Source organism: Scyliorhinus torazame, chromosome 27 (genome assembly GCF_047496885.1).
Source record: "Scyliorhinus torazame isolate Kashiwa2021f chromosome 27, sScyTor2.1, whole genome shotgun sequence".
NCBI classification, from domain to species: domain Eukaryota; kingdom Metazoa; phylum Chordata; class Chondrichthyes; order Carcharhiniformes; family Scyliorhinidae; genus Scyliorhinus; species Scyliorhinus torazame.
In genome coordinates this window covers 38,367,070-38,383,249 of record NC_092733.1, presented here as the reverse complement: position 1 = coordinate 38,383,249, position 16,180 = coordinate 38,367,070, and the positions used below count along the sequence as shown (strand labels likewise).

Here is a 16,180-nt window from a genome sequence, read left to right as displayed (position 1 = left end):
TCCTATTCCCTCACTCACTCACTCCATCCCACTCCCCTCACTCACTCACTCCATCCCATTCCCTCACTCGCTCCCTGCAGAGTAATAAAAGCCACTCTCTCAGTTGGAGATTTGATGAATGCTCCGGGAGTTTTCCGGGTGAAGTTTGAGTTTAAAACCCCTCCGGATGCTGATACCTGGCGCTGGTGATGTTGGATTTGGGACAATCATTGAAGATGCAATTTGTGGCAGAGTGGTCTCTGGCGTGGTTGGCACAGTGGTCTCTGGCATGGGTGGCACAGTGGTCTCTGGCATGGTTGGCAGAGTGGTCTCTGGCATGGTTGGCAGAGTGGTCTCTGGCATGGGTGGCAGAGTGGTCTCTGGCATGGTTGGCAGAGTGGTCTCTGGCATGGTTGGCACAGTGGTCTCTGGCATGGGTGGCACAGTGGTCTCTGGCGTGGGTGGCAGAGTTGGTATGACAGCTTTAACTGGAAATAAGAGACACAAAGGTGGGAGAATGAGTGAGGACAAAATCCCAACATCAAAGCAAAATAAAGAAAGTGCCGGGAATCTGAAGTCATTGCAGAAGCTTCTGGAAAGACTCAGTACATCTGGGAGCATCTGTGGAGCGAGGAACAGAGAGCCTTGCAGATTGAGGAACTGTTGTCATCCGAGGGTCAGAAGCCGACAAGGTTAACTCTGTTCCTGTCCGCAGACACTGCCAGACATGCTGAGTATTTTATATTCTTCTCCACAAACACCAAACTCCACTTCAAACCCGAACTAGAATTCAGCAAATGAGAGAGAGGCGGTAAAACAGCCTCCGCTATCATTTAAATGTGACCCCTACCCAGGTCCCCACACGTGACAGTCCACATCCTCCTGACCCCTCAGTAAGCCCCCCAACATGGTATTCCCCAAACCCGACCCCCAGGGCCTCTTTTGTGATCCATGCACTGGGACCCCCAGATCCCTCTGTACCTCAGAGCTCTGCAATCTCGCACCGTTTCCAAAATCAGCTTCCCTTTTATTCTTCCTGCCAAACTGGACACTTTCCCACTTTCCCAAGTTATACTCCATTTTCCCCACATTTACCCTCTCGCTGTCCCTTTACACCCTCCTTACGTTCTCTTCACAATTTACTGTCCTTCCTATCATTGTGTCGTCAGCAAAGTTAGTGAGCAGACATTCAGCCCCTTCATCCGAGTCCCTATCTCCATGTTTCTGAAATATCCTCAGTGACTCAGCTTCCACAGGCCTCTGGGATCGAGAATTCCAAACAGTCACAACCCTGGGGTTTTATCATTTTTAAAACCTCTCTCCCCCTCGGCCCTAATTGGCTTCTCCTTATTTGGGGTTTTTGCCCCGTGGTTCAGAATTCGCCGACCAGGGGAACGAGCTCCGCCGCATCGACCCTGTCTCTCCATTTCAGTCTGGTTTAGATTGCAGTGAGAGCTCAGTCAAATTCCCACCTGGATGAAAAGGTTTTCCCTCAAATCCCCTCTAAATCTCCGGCCCCTTACCTTAAATCGCTGCCCCCTGGTTACCCCTCAACTAAGGGGAAAAGTACCTCCCTATCCACCCTGTCCCTGTCCCTCATAATTCTGTCCAAATCACTCAGCTCCCTCCTCAGCCCTCTCTGCTCCAGAGGAAACATTCCCAGCCGCTCCAGTCTCTCTCGATAGCTGAAACATTGCAGCCTGGGCAACATCCTGGTCAGTCTCCCCTGCACCCTCTCGAATGCACTCACTGCTATAGTGTGGTGACCAGAACTGTACACAATCCTCTAGCTGTGACCTAACCAGCGTTTTATACAGTCCCAGCATAACCTCCCCGCTCTTGTATTCAGTGCCTGGGTTAATAACGGCAGGTATCCCATAGACCTTGTAAACCACCTTGTACCATCCTGCTGCCTTCAGGGACTTATGGATCTGCACACCCAGATCCCTCTGTACTTCCTGAGGTCTTCCCATTCATTGTATGTTCCCTTCCCAGCTTAGTCCTCCCAATAGGCATCACCTCGCACTTTTCAGGGTTAAATTCCATTTGCCGCTGTTCTGCCCATCTAACCAGACTGTCCCCTGGCCTAGCAGGATGGGCGTATGAGGAGGATTGAGTCGGTTAGGATTGTCTTCGCTGGAGTGCAGAAGAATGAGGGGGGACCTCATAGAAACCGATAAAATTCAACCAGGACTGGACAGGGTAGATGCAGGAAGGATGTTCCCGGTGGTGGGGGGGGACTGGACAGGGTAGATGCAGGAAGGATGTTCCCGATGGTGGGGGTGAACCAGGGGTCACAGTCTGAGGATACAAAGAACAACATAGCACAGGAACAGGCCCTTCAGCCCTCCAAGCCGATACTAGTCATGATACCATCCTTGGCCAAAACCAGCACATCCTGGTCCTGCGGCATCGACCATTTTGGACAGAGATGAGGAGAAATACCTTCGCCCGGAGAGTGGTCGGCCTGTGGAATCCGTTACCACAGGAAGTAGGTGAGGCCAAAACATTGATGTTTTCAAGAAGCAGCTCGATGTCGCTCTGATGCCGAAGCGGATCAAAGGACACGGGGGGGAAGCGGGATTAGGCTATTGAGTTGGGTGATCAGCCACCATCATAATGACGGGCAGAGCAGCTCGAGGGGCCGAATGGCCTCCTCCTGCTCCTATTTTCCAGGTTTCTTTGACCAGCTCCTCTATATGGTCTTGTAATCTAAGGCTTTCATAGAACATAGAACATAGAACAAGACAGCGCAGTACAGGCCCTTCGGCCCACGATGTTGCACCGAAACAAAAGCCATCTAACCTACACTATGCCATTATCATCCATATGTTTATCCAATAAACTTTTAAATGTCCTCAATGTTGGCGAGTTCACTACTGTAGCAGGTAGGGCATTCCACGGCCTCACTACTCTTTGCGTAAAGAACCTACCTCTGACCTCTGTCCTATATCTATTACCCCTCAGTTTAAAGTTATGTCCCCTCGTGCCAGCCATTTCCATCCGCGGGAGAAGGCTCTCACTGTCCACCCTATCCAACCCCCTGATCATTTTGTATGCCTCTATTAAGTCTCCTCTTAACCTTCTTCTCTCCAACGAAAACAACCTCAAGTCCATCAGCCTTTCCTCATAAGATTTTCCCTCCATACCAGGCAACATCCTGGTAAATCTCCTCTGCACCCGCTTCAAAGCCTCCACGTCCTTCCTATAATGCGGTGACCAGAACTGTACGCAATACTCCAAATGCGGCCGTACCAGAGTTCTGTACAGCTGCAACATGACCTCCCGACTCCGGAACTCAATCCCTCTACCAATAAAGGCCAACACTCCATAGGCCTTCTTCACAACCCTATCAACCTGGGTGGCAACTTTCAGGGATCTATGTACATGGACACCTAGATCCCTCTGCTCATCCACACTAACCTGCTACATCCTTCCACACTATCGACAACACCACCGACTTTAGTATCGTCGGCAAATTTACTCACCCACCCTTCTGCGCCTTCCTCTAGGTCATTGATAAAAATGACAAACAGCAACGGCCCCAGAACAGATCCTTGTGGTACTCCACTTGTGACTGTACTCCATTCTGAACATTTCCCATCAACCACCACCCTCTGTCTTCTTTCAGCTAGCCAATTTCTGATCCACATCTCTAAATCACCCTCAATCCCCAGCTTCCGTATTTTCTGCAATAGCCTACCGTGGGGAACCTTATCAAACGCTTTGCTGAAATCCATATACACCACATCAACTGCTCTACCCTCATCTACCTGTTCAGTCACCTTCTCAAAGAACTCAATAAGGTTTGTGAGGCATGACCTACCCTTCACAAAGCCATGCTGACTATCCCTGATCATATTATTCCTATCTAGATGATTATAAATCTTGTCTCTTATAATCCCCTCCAAGTCTTTACCCACTACAGACGTGAGGCTCACCTGTCTATAGTTGCCGGGGTTGTCTCTACTCCCCTTTTTGAACAAAGGGACCACATTTGCTATCCTCCAGTCCTCTGGCACTATTCCTGTAGCCAATGATGACATAAAAATCAAAGCCAAAGATCCAGCAATCTCTTCCCTGGCCTCCCAGAGAATCCTCGGATAAATCCCATCAGGCCCCGGGGACTTATCTATTTTCAGCCTGTCCAGAATTGCCAACACCTCTTCCCTACGTACCTCAATGCCATCTATTCTAATAGCCTGGGTCTTAGCATTCTCCTCCACAACATTATCTTTTTCCTGAATGAATACTGACGAAAAATATTCATTTAGTATCTCGCCTATCTCTTCAGACTCCACACACAATTTCCCATCCCTGTCCTTGACTGGTCCTACTCTTACCCTAGTCATTCGCTTATTCCTGACATACCTATAGATACCTTCTCTCATTCTTCAAAACTGTCACGAATTCATGTCCAGTTTCCTCAATCTCTCTTCATCAGGGACAGTCCCGACATCCCGGGAACAAGTCTGGTGAACCTTCGGTAAACTCCAGCTCTGGGAATAAAATCCTTCCTCAGGTCAGGGAACCAAAACTACACACACTGCTCCAGGTGTGGTCAAACCAGAGTTCCAGAAATTTGGAGCAAGACTTTGCGACTCCTGCACTCAAATTCTCTGGTCATAATGTCTAACATTCCTTTACCTTCCTAATTGCTCATTGTAAATGCACGCTAGCTCTCAGTGCCTTATTGACGAGGACTCCCAGGTCCCTTTGTCCAGCTACACTTTCTAACCTCTCACCATTTGAGAAATAACCCACACACCTGTTCCTCCCACAAAATGGTCGCCTCACATTTTCTACGATATATTCCATCTCCCATGTTCTTGCCAACTCACCAAATCTGCCCAAATCCCCTTGAAACAGCTTTGCATCTTCCTCACAACTCACATTCCCACTCATGTTGTGCCTTCCACAATCTTGGAAAGGTGACATTGATCTATATTGTGAACAGCTGGGGCCCTGAGTACTGATCCTTGTGGGCCCCACTCGTCAGAGGCTGTCACTGTCAGAATGAGCCCTTTATTCCCGCTCTCTGTTTTCTGCCTGTTAACCAGTCCTGAGCCTGTGTCAGTATCTTGTCTCCTATCCCATTGCTATAGTTTGTGACCAACCTCCTGTTGGTGAGTTCATCAAAAGCTTGATGAAAATACAGGGGACGGGATTCTCCGACCCCCCGCCGAGTCGGAGAATTGCCGGGGACAGGAGTGAATCCCGCCCCCGGCTGCTGCCGAATTCTCCGGCCCCCTAAAAATCCCGGGGAGGAGAGGGCGAGTGCCGGGGAGGAGAGGGCGAGTGCCGGGGAGGAGAGGGCGAGTGCCGGGGAGGAGAGGGCGAGTGCCGGGGTGGAGTGGGCGAGTGCCGGGGTGGAGTGGGTGAGTGCCGGGGAGGAGAGGGCGAGTGCCGGGGAGGAGAGGGCGAGTGCCGGGGAGGAGAGGGCGAGTGCCGGGGGGAGAGGGCGAGTGCCGGGGAGGAGGGGGCGAGTGCAGGGGTGTAGAGGGCGAATGCCGGGTGGGAGAGGGCGAGTGCCGGGGAGGAGGGGGCGAGTGCCGGGGAGGAGAGGGCGAGTGCCGGGGAGGAGGGGGCGAGTGCCGGGGGGAGAGGGCGAGTGCCGGGGAGGAGGGGGCGAGTGCAGGGGTGTAGAGGGCGAGTGCCGGGTGGGAGAGGGCGAGTGTCGGGGCGGAGAGGGCGAGTGCCGGGGAGGAGGGGGCGAGTGCCGGGGAGGAGGGGGCGAGTGCCGGGGAGGAGGGGGCGAGTGCCAGGGAGGAGGGGGCGAGTGCCGGGGAGGAGGGGGCGAGTGCCGGGGAGGAGGGGGCGAGTGCTGGGGAGGAGAGGACGAGTGCCGGGAGGGGAGAGGGTGAGTGCCGGGGAGGAGAGGGCGAGTGCCGGGGTGGGGAGGGTGAGTACCGGGGAGAGGGTGGTGTGCCGTGGAGGAGGGGGCGAATGCCGGGGAGGAAGAGGCGAATGCCGGGGAGGAGGGGGCGAGTGCCGGGAAGGAGAGAGGGAGTGCCGGGGGTAGAGGGCGAGTGCCGGGGAGGGGAGGGTGAGTACCGAGGAGGGGGGGGTGTGCCGGGGAGGAGGGGGCGAATGCAGGGGAGGAGGGGGCGAGTGCCGGGGAGGGGAGGGCGAGTGTCGGGGAGGGGAGGGCGAGTGTCGGGGAGGAGAGGGCGAGTGTCGGGGAGGAGAGGGCGAGTGCCGGGGAGGAGAGGGCGAGTGTCGGGGAGGAGGGGGCGAGTGCCGGGGAGGGGAGGGCGAGTGTCGGGGAGGAGAGGGCGAGTGTCGGGGAGGAGAGGGCGAGTGCCGGGGAGGAGAGGGCGAGTGTCGGGGAGGAGAGGGCGAGTGTCGGGGCGGAGAGGGCGAGTGCCGGGAGGAAAGAGGGCGAGAGCCGGGGAGGAGAGGGCGAGTGCCGGGGAGGAGAGGGCGAGTGTCGGGGAGGAGAGGGCGAGTGTCGGGGCGGAGAGGGCGAGTGCCGGGAGGAAAGAGGGCGAGTGCCGGGGAGGGGAGGGCGAGTGCCGTGGTGGAGTGGGCGAGTGTCGGGGAGGAGAGGGCGAGTGTCGGGGAGGAGAGGGCGAGTGTCGGGGAGGAGAGGGCGAGTGCCGGGGAGGAGAGGGCGAGTGCCGGGGAGGAGAGGGCGAGTGTCGGGGAGGAGAGGGCGAGTGTCGGGGCGGAGAGGGCGAGTGCCGGGAGGAAAGAGGGCGAGTGCCGGGGTGGAGAGGGCGAGTGCCGGGGAGGAGAGGGCGAGTGTCGGGGCGGAGAGGGCGAGTGCCGGGAGGAGAGGGCGAGTGCCGGGGAGGAGAGGGCGAGTGCCGGGGAGGAGAGGGCGAGTGCCGGGGAGGAGAGGGCGAGTGCCGGGGAGGAGAGGGCGAGTGTCGGGGCGGAGAGGGCGAGTGCCGGGAGGAGAGGGCGAGTGTCGGGGCGGAGAGGGCGAGTGCCGGGAGGAAAGAGGGCGAGTGCCGGGGTGGAGTGGGCGAGTGCCGGGGAGGAGAGGGCGAGTGCCGGGGAGGAGAGGGCGAGTGTCGGGGCGGAGAGGGCGAGTGCCGGGGAGGGGAGGGCGAGTGTCGGGGCGGAGAGGGCGAGTGCCGGGGCGGAGAGGGCGAGTGCCGGGAGGAAAGAGGGCGAGTGCCGGGGAGGAGAGGGCGAGTGCCGGGGAGGAGAGGGCGAGTGCCGGGGCGGAGAGGGCGAGTGCCGGGGAGGAGGGGGCGAGTGCCGGGGAGGAGAGGGCGAGTGCCGGGGAGGAGAGGGCGAGTGCCGGGGAGGAGAGGACGAGTGCCGGGGAGGGGGGGCGTGTGCCGGGGAGGGGGGTGCGAGTGCCGGGGAGGGGGGGGGGGCGAGTGCCGGTGTGGGGGGGGGGGGGAGAGCCGGGGTGGGGGGGAGCGAGTGCCGGGGTGGGTGTGTGCTGGGTGTGTCCGTCCTGGGTGGTTGTGTCCTGGGTGGATGTGTCCTGGGTTAGTGTGTGCTGGGTGTGTGTGTGCTGGGTGTGTGTGTGCTGGGTGGGTGTGTGCTGGGTGGGTGTGTGCTGGGTGGGTGTGTGCTGGGTGGGTGTGTGCTGGGTGGGTGTGTGCTGGGTGGGTGTGTGCTGGGTGTGTGTGTGCTGCGTAGGTGTGTGCTGGGTGGGTGTGTGCTGGGTAGGTGTGTCCTGGGTGTGTGTGTGCTGGGTGGGTGTGTGCTGGGTGTGTGTGTCCTGGGTAGGTGTGCTGGGTGGGTGTGTGCTGGTTGGGTGTGTGCTCGGTGGGTGTGTCCTGAGTGTGTGTGGTGTGTGTGTGTGTCCTGCATAGGTGTGTCATGGGTAGGTGTGTGCTGGGTGTGTGTGTGTTGGGTGGGTGGGTGCTGGGTGTGTGTGTGCTGGGCGGGTGGGTGCTGGGTGGGTGTGTCCTGGGTGTGTGTGTGCTGGGTGGGTGTGTCCTGGGTGGGTGTGTCCTGCGTGGGTGTGTCCTAGGTATGTGTGTGCTAGGTGATTGTGTGCTGGGTGTGTGTGTGCTGGGTGTGTCCGTCCTGGGTGGGTGTGTCCTGGATGGGTGTGTGCTGGGTGGGTGTGTCCTGGGTGTATGTGTGCTCGGTGTGAGTGTGCTGGGTGTGTGTGTGCTGGGTGTGTGTGTCCTTGGTGGGTGTGTGCTGGGTGTGTGTGTCCTGGGTGGGTGTGTGCTATGTGGGTGTGTGCTGGGTGGGTGTGTACGGGTGTGTGTGTTCTGGGTGTGTCCGTCCTGGGTGGTTGTGTCCTGGGTGGGTGTGTGCTGGGTAGGCGTGTGCTGGGTGTGTGTGTGCTGGGTAGTTGTGTGCTGGGTAGGTGTGTCCTGGGTAGGTGTGTGCTGGGTGTGTGTGTGCTGGGTGGGTGTGTGCTGGGTAGGTGTGTGCTGGGTGTGTGTGTGCTGGGTGGGTGTGTGCTGTGTAGGTGTGAGCTGGGTAGGTATTTCCTGGGTAGGTGTGTGCTGGGTGGGTGTGTGCTGGGTGGGTGTGTGCTGGGTAGGTGTGTGCTGGGTGGGTGTGTGCTGGGTGGGTGTGTGCTGTGTAGGTGTGAGCTGGGTGTGTGTGTGCTATGTGTGTGTGTGCTGGGTGGGTGTGTCCTGGGTGTGTGTGTGCTGGGTGTGTGTGTGCTGGGTGTGTGTGTCCTGGGTGTGTGAGTGCTGGGTGTGTGGCTGCTGGGTGTGTGTGTCCTGTGTAGGTGTGTGCTGGGTGTGTGTGTGGGTTTGTGCTGGGTAGGTGTGTGCTGGGTAGGTGTGTGCTGGGTGGGTGTGTGCTGGGTGGGTGTGTGCTGGGTGGGTGTGTGCAGGGTAGGTGTGTCCTGTGTAGGTGTGTCCTGGGTGTGTGTGTGCTGGGTGTGTGTGTGCTGGGTAGGTGTGTGCTGGGTGTGTGTGTGCTGGGTGGGTGTGTGCTGGGTGGGTGTGTGCTGGGTGGGTGTGTGCTGGGTGGGTGTGTGCTGGGTGGGTGTGTGCTGGGTGTGTGTGTGCTGCGTAGGTGTGTGCTGGGTGGGTGTGTGCTGGGTAGGTGTGTCCTGGGTGTGTGTGTGCTGGGTGGGTGTGTGCTGGGTGTGTGTGTCCTGGGTAGGTGTGCTGGGTGGGTGTGTGCTGGTTGGGTGTGTGCTCGGTGGGTGTGTCCTGAGTGTGTGTGGTGTGTGTGTGTGTCCTGCATAGGTGTGTCATGGGTAGGTGTGTGCTGGGTGTGTGTGTGTTGGGTGGGTGGGTGCTGGGTGTGTGTGTGCTGGGCGGGTGGGTGCTGGGTGGGTGTGTCCTGGGTGTGTGTGTGCTGGGTGGGTGTGTCCTGGGTGGGTGTGTCCTTCGTGGGTGTGTCCTGGGTATGTGTGTGCTAGGTGATTGTGTGCTGGGTGTGTGTGTGCTGGGTGTGTCCGTCCTGGGTGGGTGTGTCCTGGATGGGTGTGTGCTGGGTGGGTGTGTCATGGGTAGGTGTGTGCTGGGTGTGTGTGTGTTGGGTGGGTGGGTGCTGGGTGTGTGTGTGCTGGGCGGGTGGGTGCTGGGTGGGTGTGTCCTGGGTGTGTGTGTGCTGGGTGGGTGTGTCCTGGGTGGGTGTGTCCTTCGTGGGTGTGTCCTGGGTATGTGTGTGCTAGGTGATTGTGTGCTGGGTGTGTGTGTGCTGGGTGTGTCCGTCCTGGGTGGGTGTGTCCTGGATGGGTGTGTGCTGGGTGGGTGTGTCCTGGGTGTATGTGTGCTCGGTGTGAGTGTGCTGGGTGTGTGTGTGCTGGGTGTGTGTGTCCTTGGTGGGTGTGTGCTGGGTGTGTGTGTCCTGGGTGGGTGTGTGCTATGTGGGTGTGTGCTGGGTGGGTGTGTACGGGTGTGTGTGTTCTGGGTGTGTCCGTCCTGGGTGGTTGTGTCCTGGGTGGGTGTGTGCTGGGTAGGCGTGTGCTGGGTGTGTGTGTGCTGGGTAGTTGTGTGCTGGGTAGGTGTGTCCTGGGTAGGTGTGTGCTGGGTGTGTGTGTGCTGGGTGGGTGTGTGCTGGGTAGGTGTGTGCTGGGTGTGTGTGTGCTGGGTGGGTGTGTGCTGTGTAGGTGTGAGCTGGGTAGGTGTGTCCTGGGTAGGTGTGTGCTGGGTGGGTGTGTGCTGGGTGGGTGTGTGCTGGGTAGGTGTGTGCTGGGTGGGTGTGTGCTGGGTGGGTGTGTGCTGTGTAGGTGTGAGCTGGGTGTGTGTGTGCTATGTGTGTGTGTGCTGGGTGGGTGTGTCCTGGGTGTGTGTGTGCTGGGTGTGTGTGTGCTGGGTGTGTGTGTCCTGGGTGTGTGAGTGCTGGGTGTGTGGCTGCTGGGTGTGTGTGTCCTGTGTAGGTGTGTGCTGGGTGTGTGTGTGGGTTTGTGCTGGGTAGGTGTGTGCTGGGTAGGTGTGTGCTGGGTGGGTGTGTGCTGGGTGGGTGTGTGCTGGGTGGGTGTGTGCAGGGTAGGTGTGTCCTGTGTAGGTGTGTCCTGGGTGTGTGTGTGCTGGGTGTGTGTGTGCTGGGTAGGTGTGTGCTGGGTGTGTGTGTGCTGGGTGGGTGTGTGCTGGGTGGGTGTGTGCTGGGTGGGTGTGTGCTGGGTGGGTGTGTGCTGGGTGTGTGTGTGCTGCGTAGGTGTGTGCTGGGTGGGTGTGTGCTGGGTAGGTGTGTCCTGGGTGTGTGTGTGCTGGGTGGGTGTGTGCTGGGTGTGTGTGTCCTGGGTAGGTGTGCTGGGTGGGTGTGTGCTGGTTGGGTGTGTGCTCGGTGGGTGTGTCCTGAGTGTGTGTGGTGTGTGTGTGTGTCCTGCATAGGTGTGTCATGGGTAGGTGTGTGCTGGGTGTGTGTGTGTTGGGTGGGTGGGTGCTGGGTGGGTGTGTCCTGGGTGTGTGTGTGCTGGGTGGGTGTGTCCTGGGTGGGTGTGTCCTGCGTGGGTGTGTCCTGGGTATGTGTGTGCTAGGTGATTGTGTGCTGGGTGTGTGTGTGCTGGGTGTGTCCGTCCTGGGTGGGTGTGTCCTGGATGGGTGTGTGCTGGGTGGGTGTGTCCTGTGTGTATGTGTGCTCGGTGTGAGTGTGCTGGGTGTGTGTGTGCTGGGTGTGTGTGTCCTTGGTGGGTGTGTGCTGGGTGTGTGTGTCCTGGGTGGGTGTGTGCTATGTGGGTGTGTGCTGGGTGGGTGTGTACGGGTGTGTGTGTTCTGGGTGTGTCCGTCCTGGGTGGTTGTGTCCTGGGTGGGTGTGTGCTGGGTAGGTGTGTGCTGGGTAGGTGTGTCCTGGGTAGGTGTGTGCTGGGTGTGTGTGTGCTGGGTGGGTGTGTGCTGGGTAAGTGTGTGCTGCGTGTGTGTGTGCTGGGTGGGTGTGTGCTGTGTAGGTGTGAGCTGGGTAGGTGTGTCCTGGGTAGGTGTGTGCTGAGTGTGTGTGTGCTGGGTGGGTGTGTGCTGGGTGGGTGAGTGCTGGGTAGGTGTGTGCTGGGTGGGTATGTGCTGGGTGGGTGTGTGCTGTGTAGGTGTGAGCTGGGTGTGTGTGTGCTATGTGTGTGTGTGCTGGGTGGGTGTGTCCTGGGTGTGTGTGTGCTGGGTGTGTGTGTGCTGGGTGTGTGTGTCCTGGGTGTGTGAGTGCTGGGTGTGTGTCTGCTGGGTGTGTGTGTCCTGTGTAGGTGTGTGCTGGGTGTGTGTGTGGGTTTGTGCTGGGTAGGTGTGTGCTGGGTAGGTGTGTGCTGGGTGGGTGTGTGCTGGGTGGGTGTGTGCTGGGTGGGTGTGTGCAGGGTAGGTGTGTGCTGGGTGTGTGTGTGCTGGGTGTGTGTGTGCTGGGTGTGTGTGTGCTGGGTAGGTGTGTGCTGGGTGTGTGTGTGCTGGGTGGGTGTGTGCTGGGTGGGTGTGTGCAGGGTAGGTGTGTCCTGTGTAGGTGTGTCCTGGGTGTGTGTGTGCTGCGTGGGTGTGTGCTCGGTGTGTGTGTGCTGGGTGTGTCCAACCTGGGTGGGTGTGCCCTGGGTGGGTGTGTGCTGGGTGGGTGTGTGCTGGGTATGTGTGTCCTGCGTGGGTGTGTGTGTGCTGGGTGTGTTTGTCCTTGGTGGGTGGGTGCTAGGTGGGTGTGTCCTGTGTAGGTGTGTCCTGTGTAGGTGTGTGCTGGGTGGGGGTGTCCTGGTGGGTGTGTGCTGGGTGTGTGTGTCCTGGGTTGGTGTGTGATGGGCAGGTGTGTGCTGTGTGGGTGTGTGCTGGGTAGATGTGTGCTGTGTGGGTGTGTGATGGGTGGGTGTGTGCTTGGTGTGTGTGTGCAGGGTAGGTGTGTGCTGGGTAGGTGTGTGATGGGTGGGTGTGTGCTGGGTGGGTGTTTGCTGGGTGTGTGTGTGCTGGGTGTGTGTGTGCTGGGTGTGTGTGTGCAGGGTACGTGTGTGCTGGGTAGGTGTGTGATGGGTGGGTGTGTGCTGGGTGGGTGTTTGCTGGGTGTGTGTGTGCTGGGTTGGTGTGTGCTGGGTGTGTGTGTGCAGGGTAGGTGTGTGCTGGGTAGGTGTGTGCTGGGTGTGTGTGTGCTGGGTGGGTGTTTGCTGGGTGTGTGTGTGCTGGGTGGGTGTGTGCTGGGTGTGTGTGTGCAGGGTAGGTGTGTGCTGGGTAGGTGTGTGCTGGGTAGGTGTGTCCTGGGTGTGTGTGTGCTGGGTAGGTGTGTCCTGGGTGTGTGTGTGCTGGGTGTGTGTGTGCTGGGTGGGTGTGTGCTGGGCGTGTGTGTGCTGGGTGGGTGTGTCCTGGGTGGATGTGTCCTGGGTGTGTGTGTGCTGTGTGTGTGTGTGCTGGGTGTGTCCGTCTTGGGTGGGTGTGTGCTGGGTGGGTGTGTCCTGGGTGGATGTGTCCTGGGTGTGTGTGTGCTGGGTGTGTGTGTGCTGGGTGTGTGTGTGCTGGGTGTGTCCTTCTTGGGTGGGTGTGTGCTGGGTGTGTGTGTGCTGGGTGGGTGTGTGCTGGGCGTGTGTGTGCTGGGTGGGTGTGTGCTGGGTGTGTCCGTCCTGGGTGGATGTGTCCTGGGTGTGTGTGTGCTGGGTAGGTGTGTGCTGGGTGGGTGTGTCCTGGGTGGGTGTGTCCTGGATAGGTGTGTGCTGGGTGGGTGTGTGCTGAGTGTTTGTGTGCTGAGTGTTTGTGTGCTGGGTGTGTGTGTGCTGGGTGTGTGTGTGCTGGGTGTGTGTGTGCTGAGTGTTTGTGTGCTGGGTGTGTGTGTGCTGGGTGGGTGTGTGCTGGGTGGGTGTGTGCTGGGTGTGTGTGTGCTGGGTGGGTGTGTGCTGTGTGTGTGTGTGCTGGGTAGGTGTGTGCTGGGCGTGTGTGTGTGCTGGGTCGGGGTGTGCTGGGTGGGTGGGTGCTATGTGGGTGTGTACTGGGTAGGTGTGTGCTGTGTGTGTGTGTGCTGGGTGTGTGTGTGCTGGGTGGGTGTGTGCTGGGTAGGTGTGTGCTGTGTGTGTGTGTGCTGGGTGTGTGTGTGCTGGGTGTGTGTGTTGGTAGGTGTGTGCTGGGTCGGTGTGTGCTGGGTGGGTGTGTCCTGGGTAGGTGTGTGCTGTTTGTGTGTGTCCTGGATGGGTGTGTGCTGGGTGGGTGTGTCCTGGGTGTGTGTGTTCTGGGTAGGTGTGTGCTGGGTGTGTGTGTGCTGGGTAGGTGTGTGCTGGGTAGGTGTGTGCTAGGTGGGTGTGTGCTGTGTAGGTGTGAGCTGGGTGTGTGTGTGATAGGTGTGTGTGCTGGGTAGGTGTGTGCTGGGTAGGTGTGACATGGGTGTGTGTGTGCTGTGTAGGTTTGAGCTGGTGTCTGTGTGATGGGTACGTGTGTGCTGTGTAGGTGTGTGCTGTGTGGGTGTGTGCTGGGTAGGTGTGTGCTGGGTAGGTGTGTCCTGGGTAGGTGTGTGCTGGGTGTGTGTGTGTGCTGGGTGTGTGTGTGCTGGGTAGGTGTGTGCTGGGTGGGTGTGTGATGGGTGGGTGTGTGATGGTTGTGTGTGTGCTGGGCGTGTGTGTGCTGGGTCGGTGTGTTCTGGGTAGGTGTGTGCTGGGTAGGTGTGTGCTGGGTAGGTGTGTGCTGGGTGTGTGTGTGCTGGGTGTGTGTGCTGGGTGGGTGTGTGCTGGGTGTGTGTGCTGGGTGGGTGTGTGCAGGGTGTGTGTGTGCTGGGCGGGTGTGTGCTGGGTGTGTGTGTGCTGAGAAGGTGTGTTCTGGGTAGGTGTGTGCTGGGCAGGTGTGTGCTGCATGGGTGGGTGTGTCCTGGGTGTGTGTGTGCTGGGTGTGTGTGTGCTGGGTGTGTGTGTGCTGGGTAGGTGTGTGCTGGGTGGTTGTGTGCTGGGTGGGTGTGTCCTGGATAGGTGTGTCCTGGGTGTGTGTGTGCTGGGTCTGTGTGTGCTGGGTGGGTTTGTGCTGGGTGGGTTTGTGCTGGGTGGGTGTGTGCTGGGTAGGTGTGTGCTGAGTGGGTGTGCGCTGGGTGTGTGGGTGCTGGGTGGGTGTGTGCTGGGTAGGTGTGTGCTGGGTGGGTTTGTGCTGGGTGGGTGTGTCCTGGGTGGATGTGTCCTGGGTAGGTGTGTCCTGGGTAGGTGTGTGCTGGGTGAGTGTGTGCTGGGTGGGTGTGTGCTGGGTAGGTGGGTGCTGGGTGTGTGGGTGCTGGGTGGGTGTGTGCTGGGTGTGTGTGTGCTGGGTGTGTGTTTGCTGGGTGGGTTTGTGCTGGGTGGGTGTGTCCTGGGTGGGTGTGTCCTGGGTAGGTGTGTCCTGGGTAGGTGTGTGCTGGGTGGGTGTGTGCTGGGTGGGTGTGTGCTGGGTAGGTGGGTGCTGGGTGTGTGGGTGCTGGGTGGGGGTGTGCTAGGTGTGTGTGTGCTGGGTGTGTGAGTGCTGGGTGGGTTTGTGCTGGGTAGGTGTGTCGTGGGTAGGTGTGTGCTGGGTGGGTGGGTGCTGGGTGTGTGTGTGCTGTGTGTGTGTGTTCTGGGTGTGTGTGTGTTGGGTAGGTGTGTGCTGGGTGTCTGTGTGCTGGGTGGGTGTGTGCTGGGTGGGTGCTGGGTGTGTGTGTGCTGGGGGTGTGTGTCCTGGGTAGGTGTGTCCTGGGTGTGTGTGTGCTGGGTAGGTGTGTGCTGTGTAGGTGTGTGCTGGGTGAGTCCATCCTGGGTGTGTGTGTGCTGGGTGTGTGTGTGCTGGGAAGGTGTGTGCTGGGTGTGTCCGTCCTGGGTGTGTGTGTCCTGGGTGTGTCCGTCCTGGGTAGGTGTGTGCTGGGTGTGTCCGTCCTGGGTGGGTGTGTCCTGGGTAGGTGTGTGCTGGGTGTGTGTGCGCTGGGTGTGTCCGTCCTGGGTGGGTGTGTCCTGGGTAGGTGTGTGCTGGGTAGGTGTGTGCTGGGTAGGTGTGACCTGGGTGTGTGTGTGCTGGGTGTGTCCGTCCTGGGTGGGTGTGTCCTGGGTAGGTGTGTGCTGGGTGTGTGTGTGCTGGGTAGGTGTGTGCTGGGTAGGTGTGTGCTGGGTGTGTCCGTCCTGGGTGGGTGTGTCCTGGGTAGGTGTGTGCTGGGTATGCCCGTCCTGGGTGGGTGTGTGCTGGGTAGGTGTGTGCTGGGTAGGTGTGTGCTGGGTGTGTGTGTGCTGGGTGTGTGTGTGCTGGGTGTGTGTGTCCTGGGTGTGCCCGTCCTGGGTAGGTGTGTCCTGGGTGGGTGTGTGCTGGGTGGGTGTGTGCTGGGTAGGTGTGTGCTGGGTAGGTGTGTGCTGGGTGTGTGTGTGCTGGTTGGGTGTGTCCTGGGTGGGTGTGTCCTGGGTGTGCCCGTCCTGGGTAGGTGTGTCCTGGGTGGGTGTGTGCTGGGTAGGTGTGTGCTGGGTAGGTGTGTGCTGGGTGTGTGGGTGCTGGTGGGTGTGTGCTGGGTAGGTGTTTGCTGGGTGTGTGTGTGTTGGGTGTGTGGGTGCTGGGTAGGTGTGTGCTGGGTGTGTGTGTCCTGGGTGTGTGTGTCCTGGGTAGTTGTGTTGTGGGTGTGTGGGTGCTGGGTGTGTGTGCTGGGTGTGTGGGTGCTGGTTGTGTGTGTCCTGGGTGTGTGTGTCCTGGGTGGGTTGGTGCTGGGTGTGTGTGTATTGGGTGTGTGGGTGCTGAGTAGGTGTGTCCTGGGTGGGTGGGTGCTGGGTGTGTGTGTCCTGGGTGTGTGGGTGCTGTGTGTGGGTGTCCTGGGTAGGTGTGTCCTTGGTGGGTGGGTGCTGTGCGTGTGTGTCCTGGGTGGGTGTGTGCTGGGTGTGTGTGTCCTGGGTGTGTGGGTGCTGGGTAGGTGTGTGCTGGTTGGGTGTGTGCTGTGTCGGTGTGAGCTGGGTAGGTGTGTCCTGCGTACG

General features: G+C 59.2%; 1 protein-coding gene across 1 annotated transcript in view; it reads right to left on the bottom strand.

Moving 5' to 3' along the window:
• LOC140403362 (oncoprotein-induced transcript 3 protein-like) overlaps window positions 1–16,180 on the bottom strand; it is a 110,043-nt gene that overhangs the window by 16,071 nt on the left and 77,792 nt on the right. Inside the window, exon 6 of the mRNA XM_072491270.1 lies at window positions 177–467. Coding sequence (XP_072347371.1) covers window positions 177–467 — 291 coding nt within the window. The remainder of the gene's footprint in view (window positions 1–176; window positions 468–16,180) is intronic.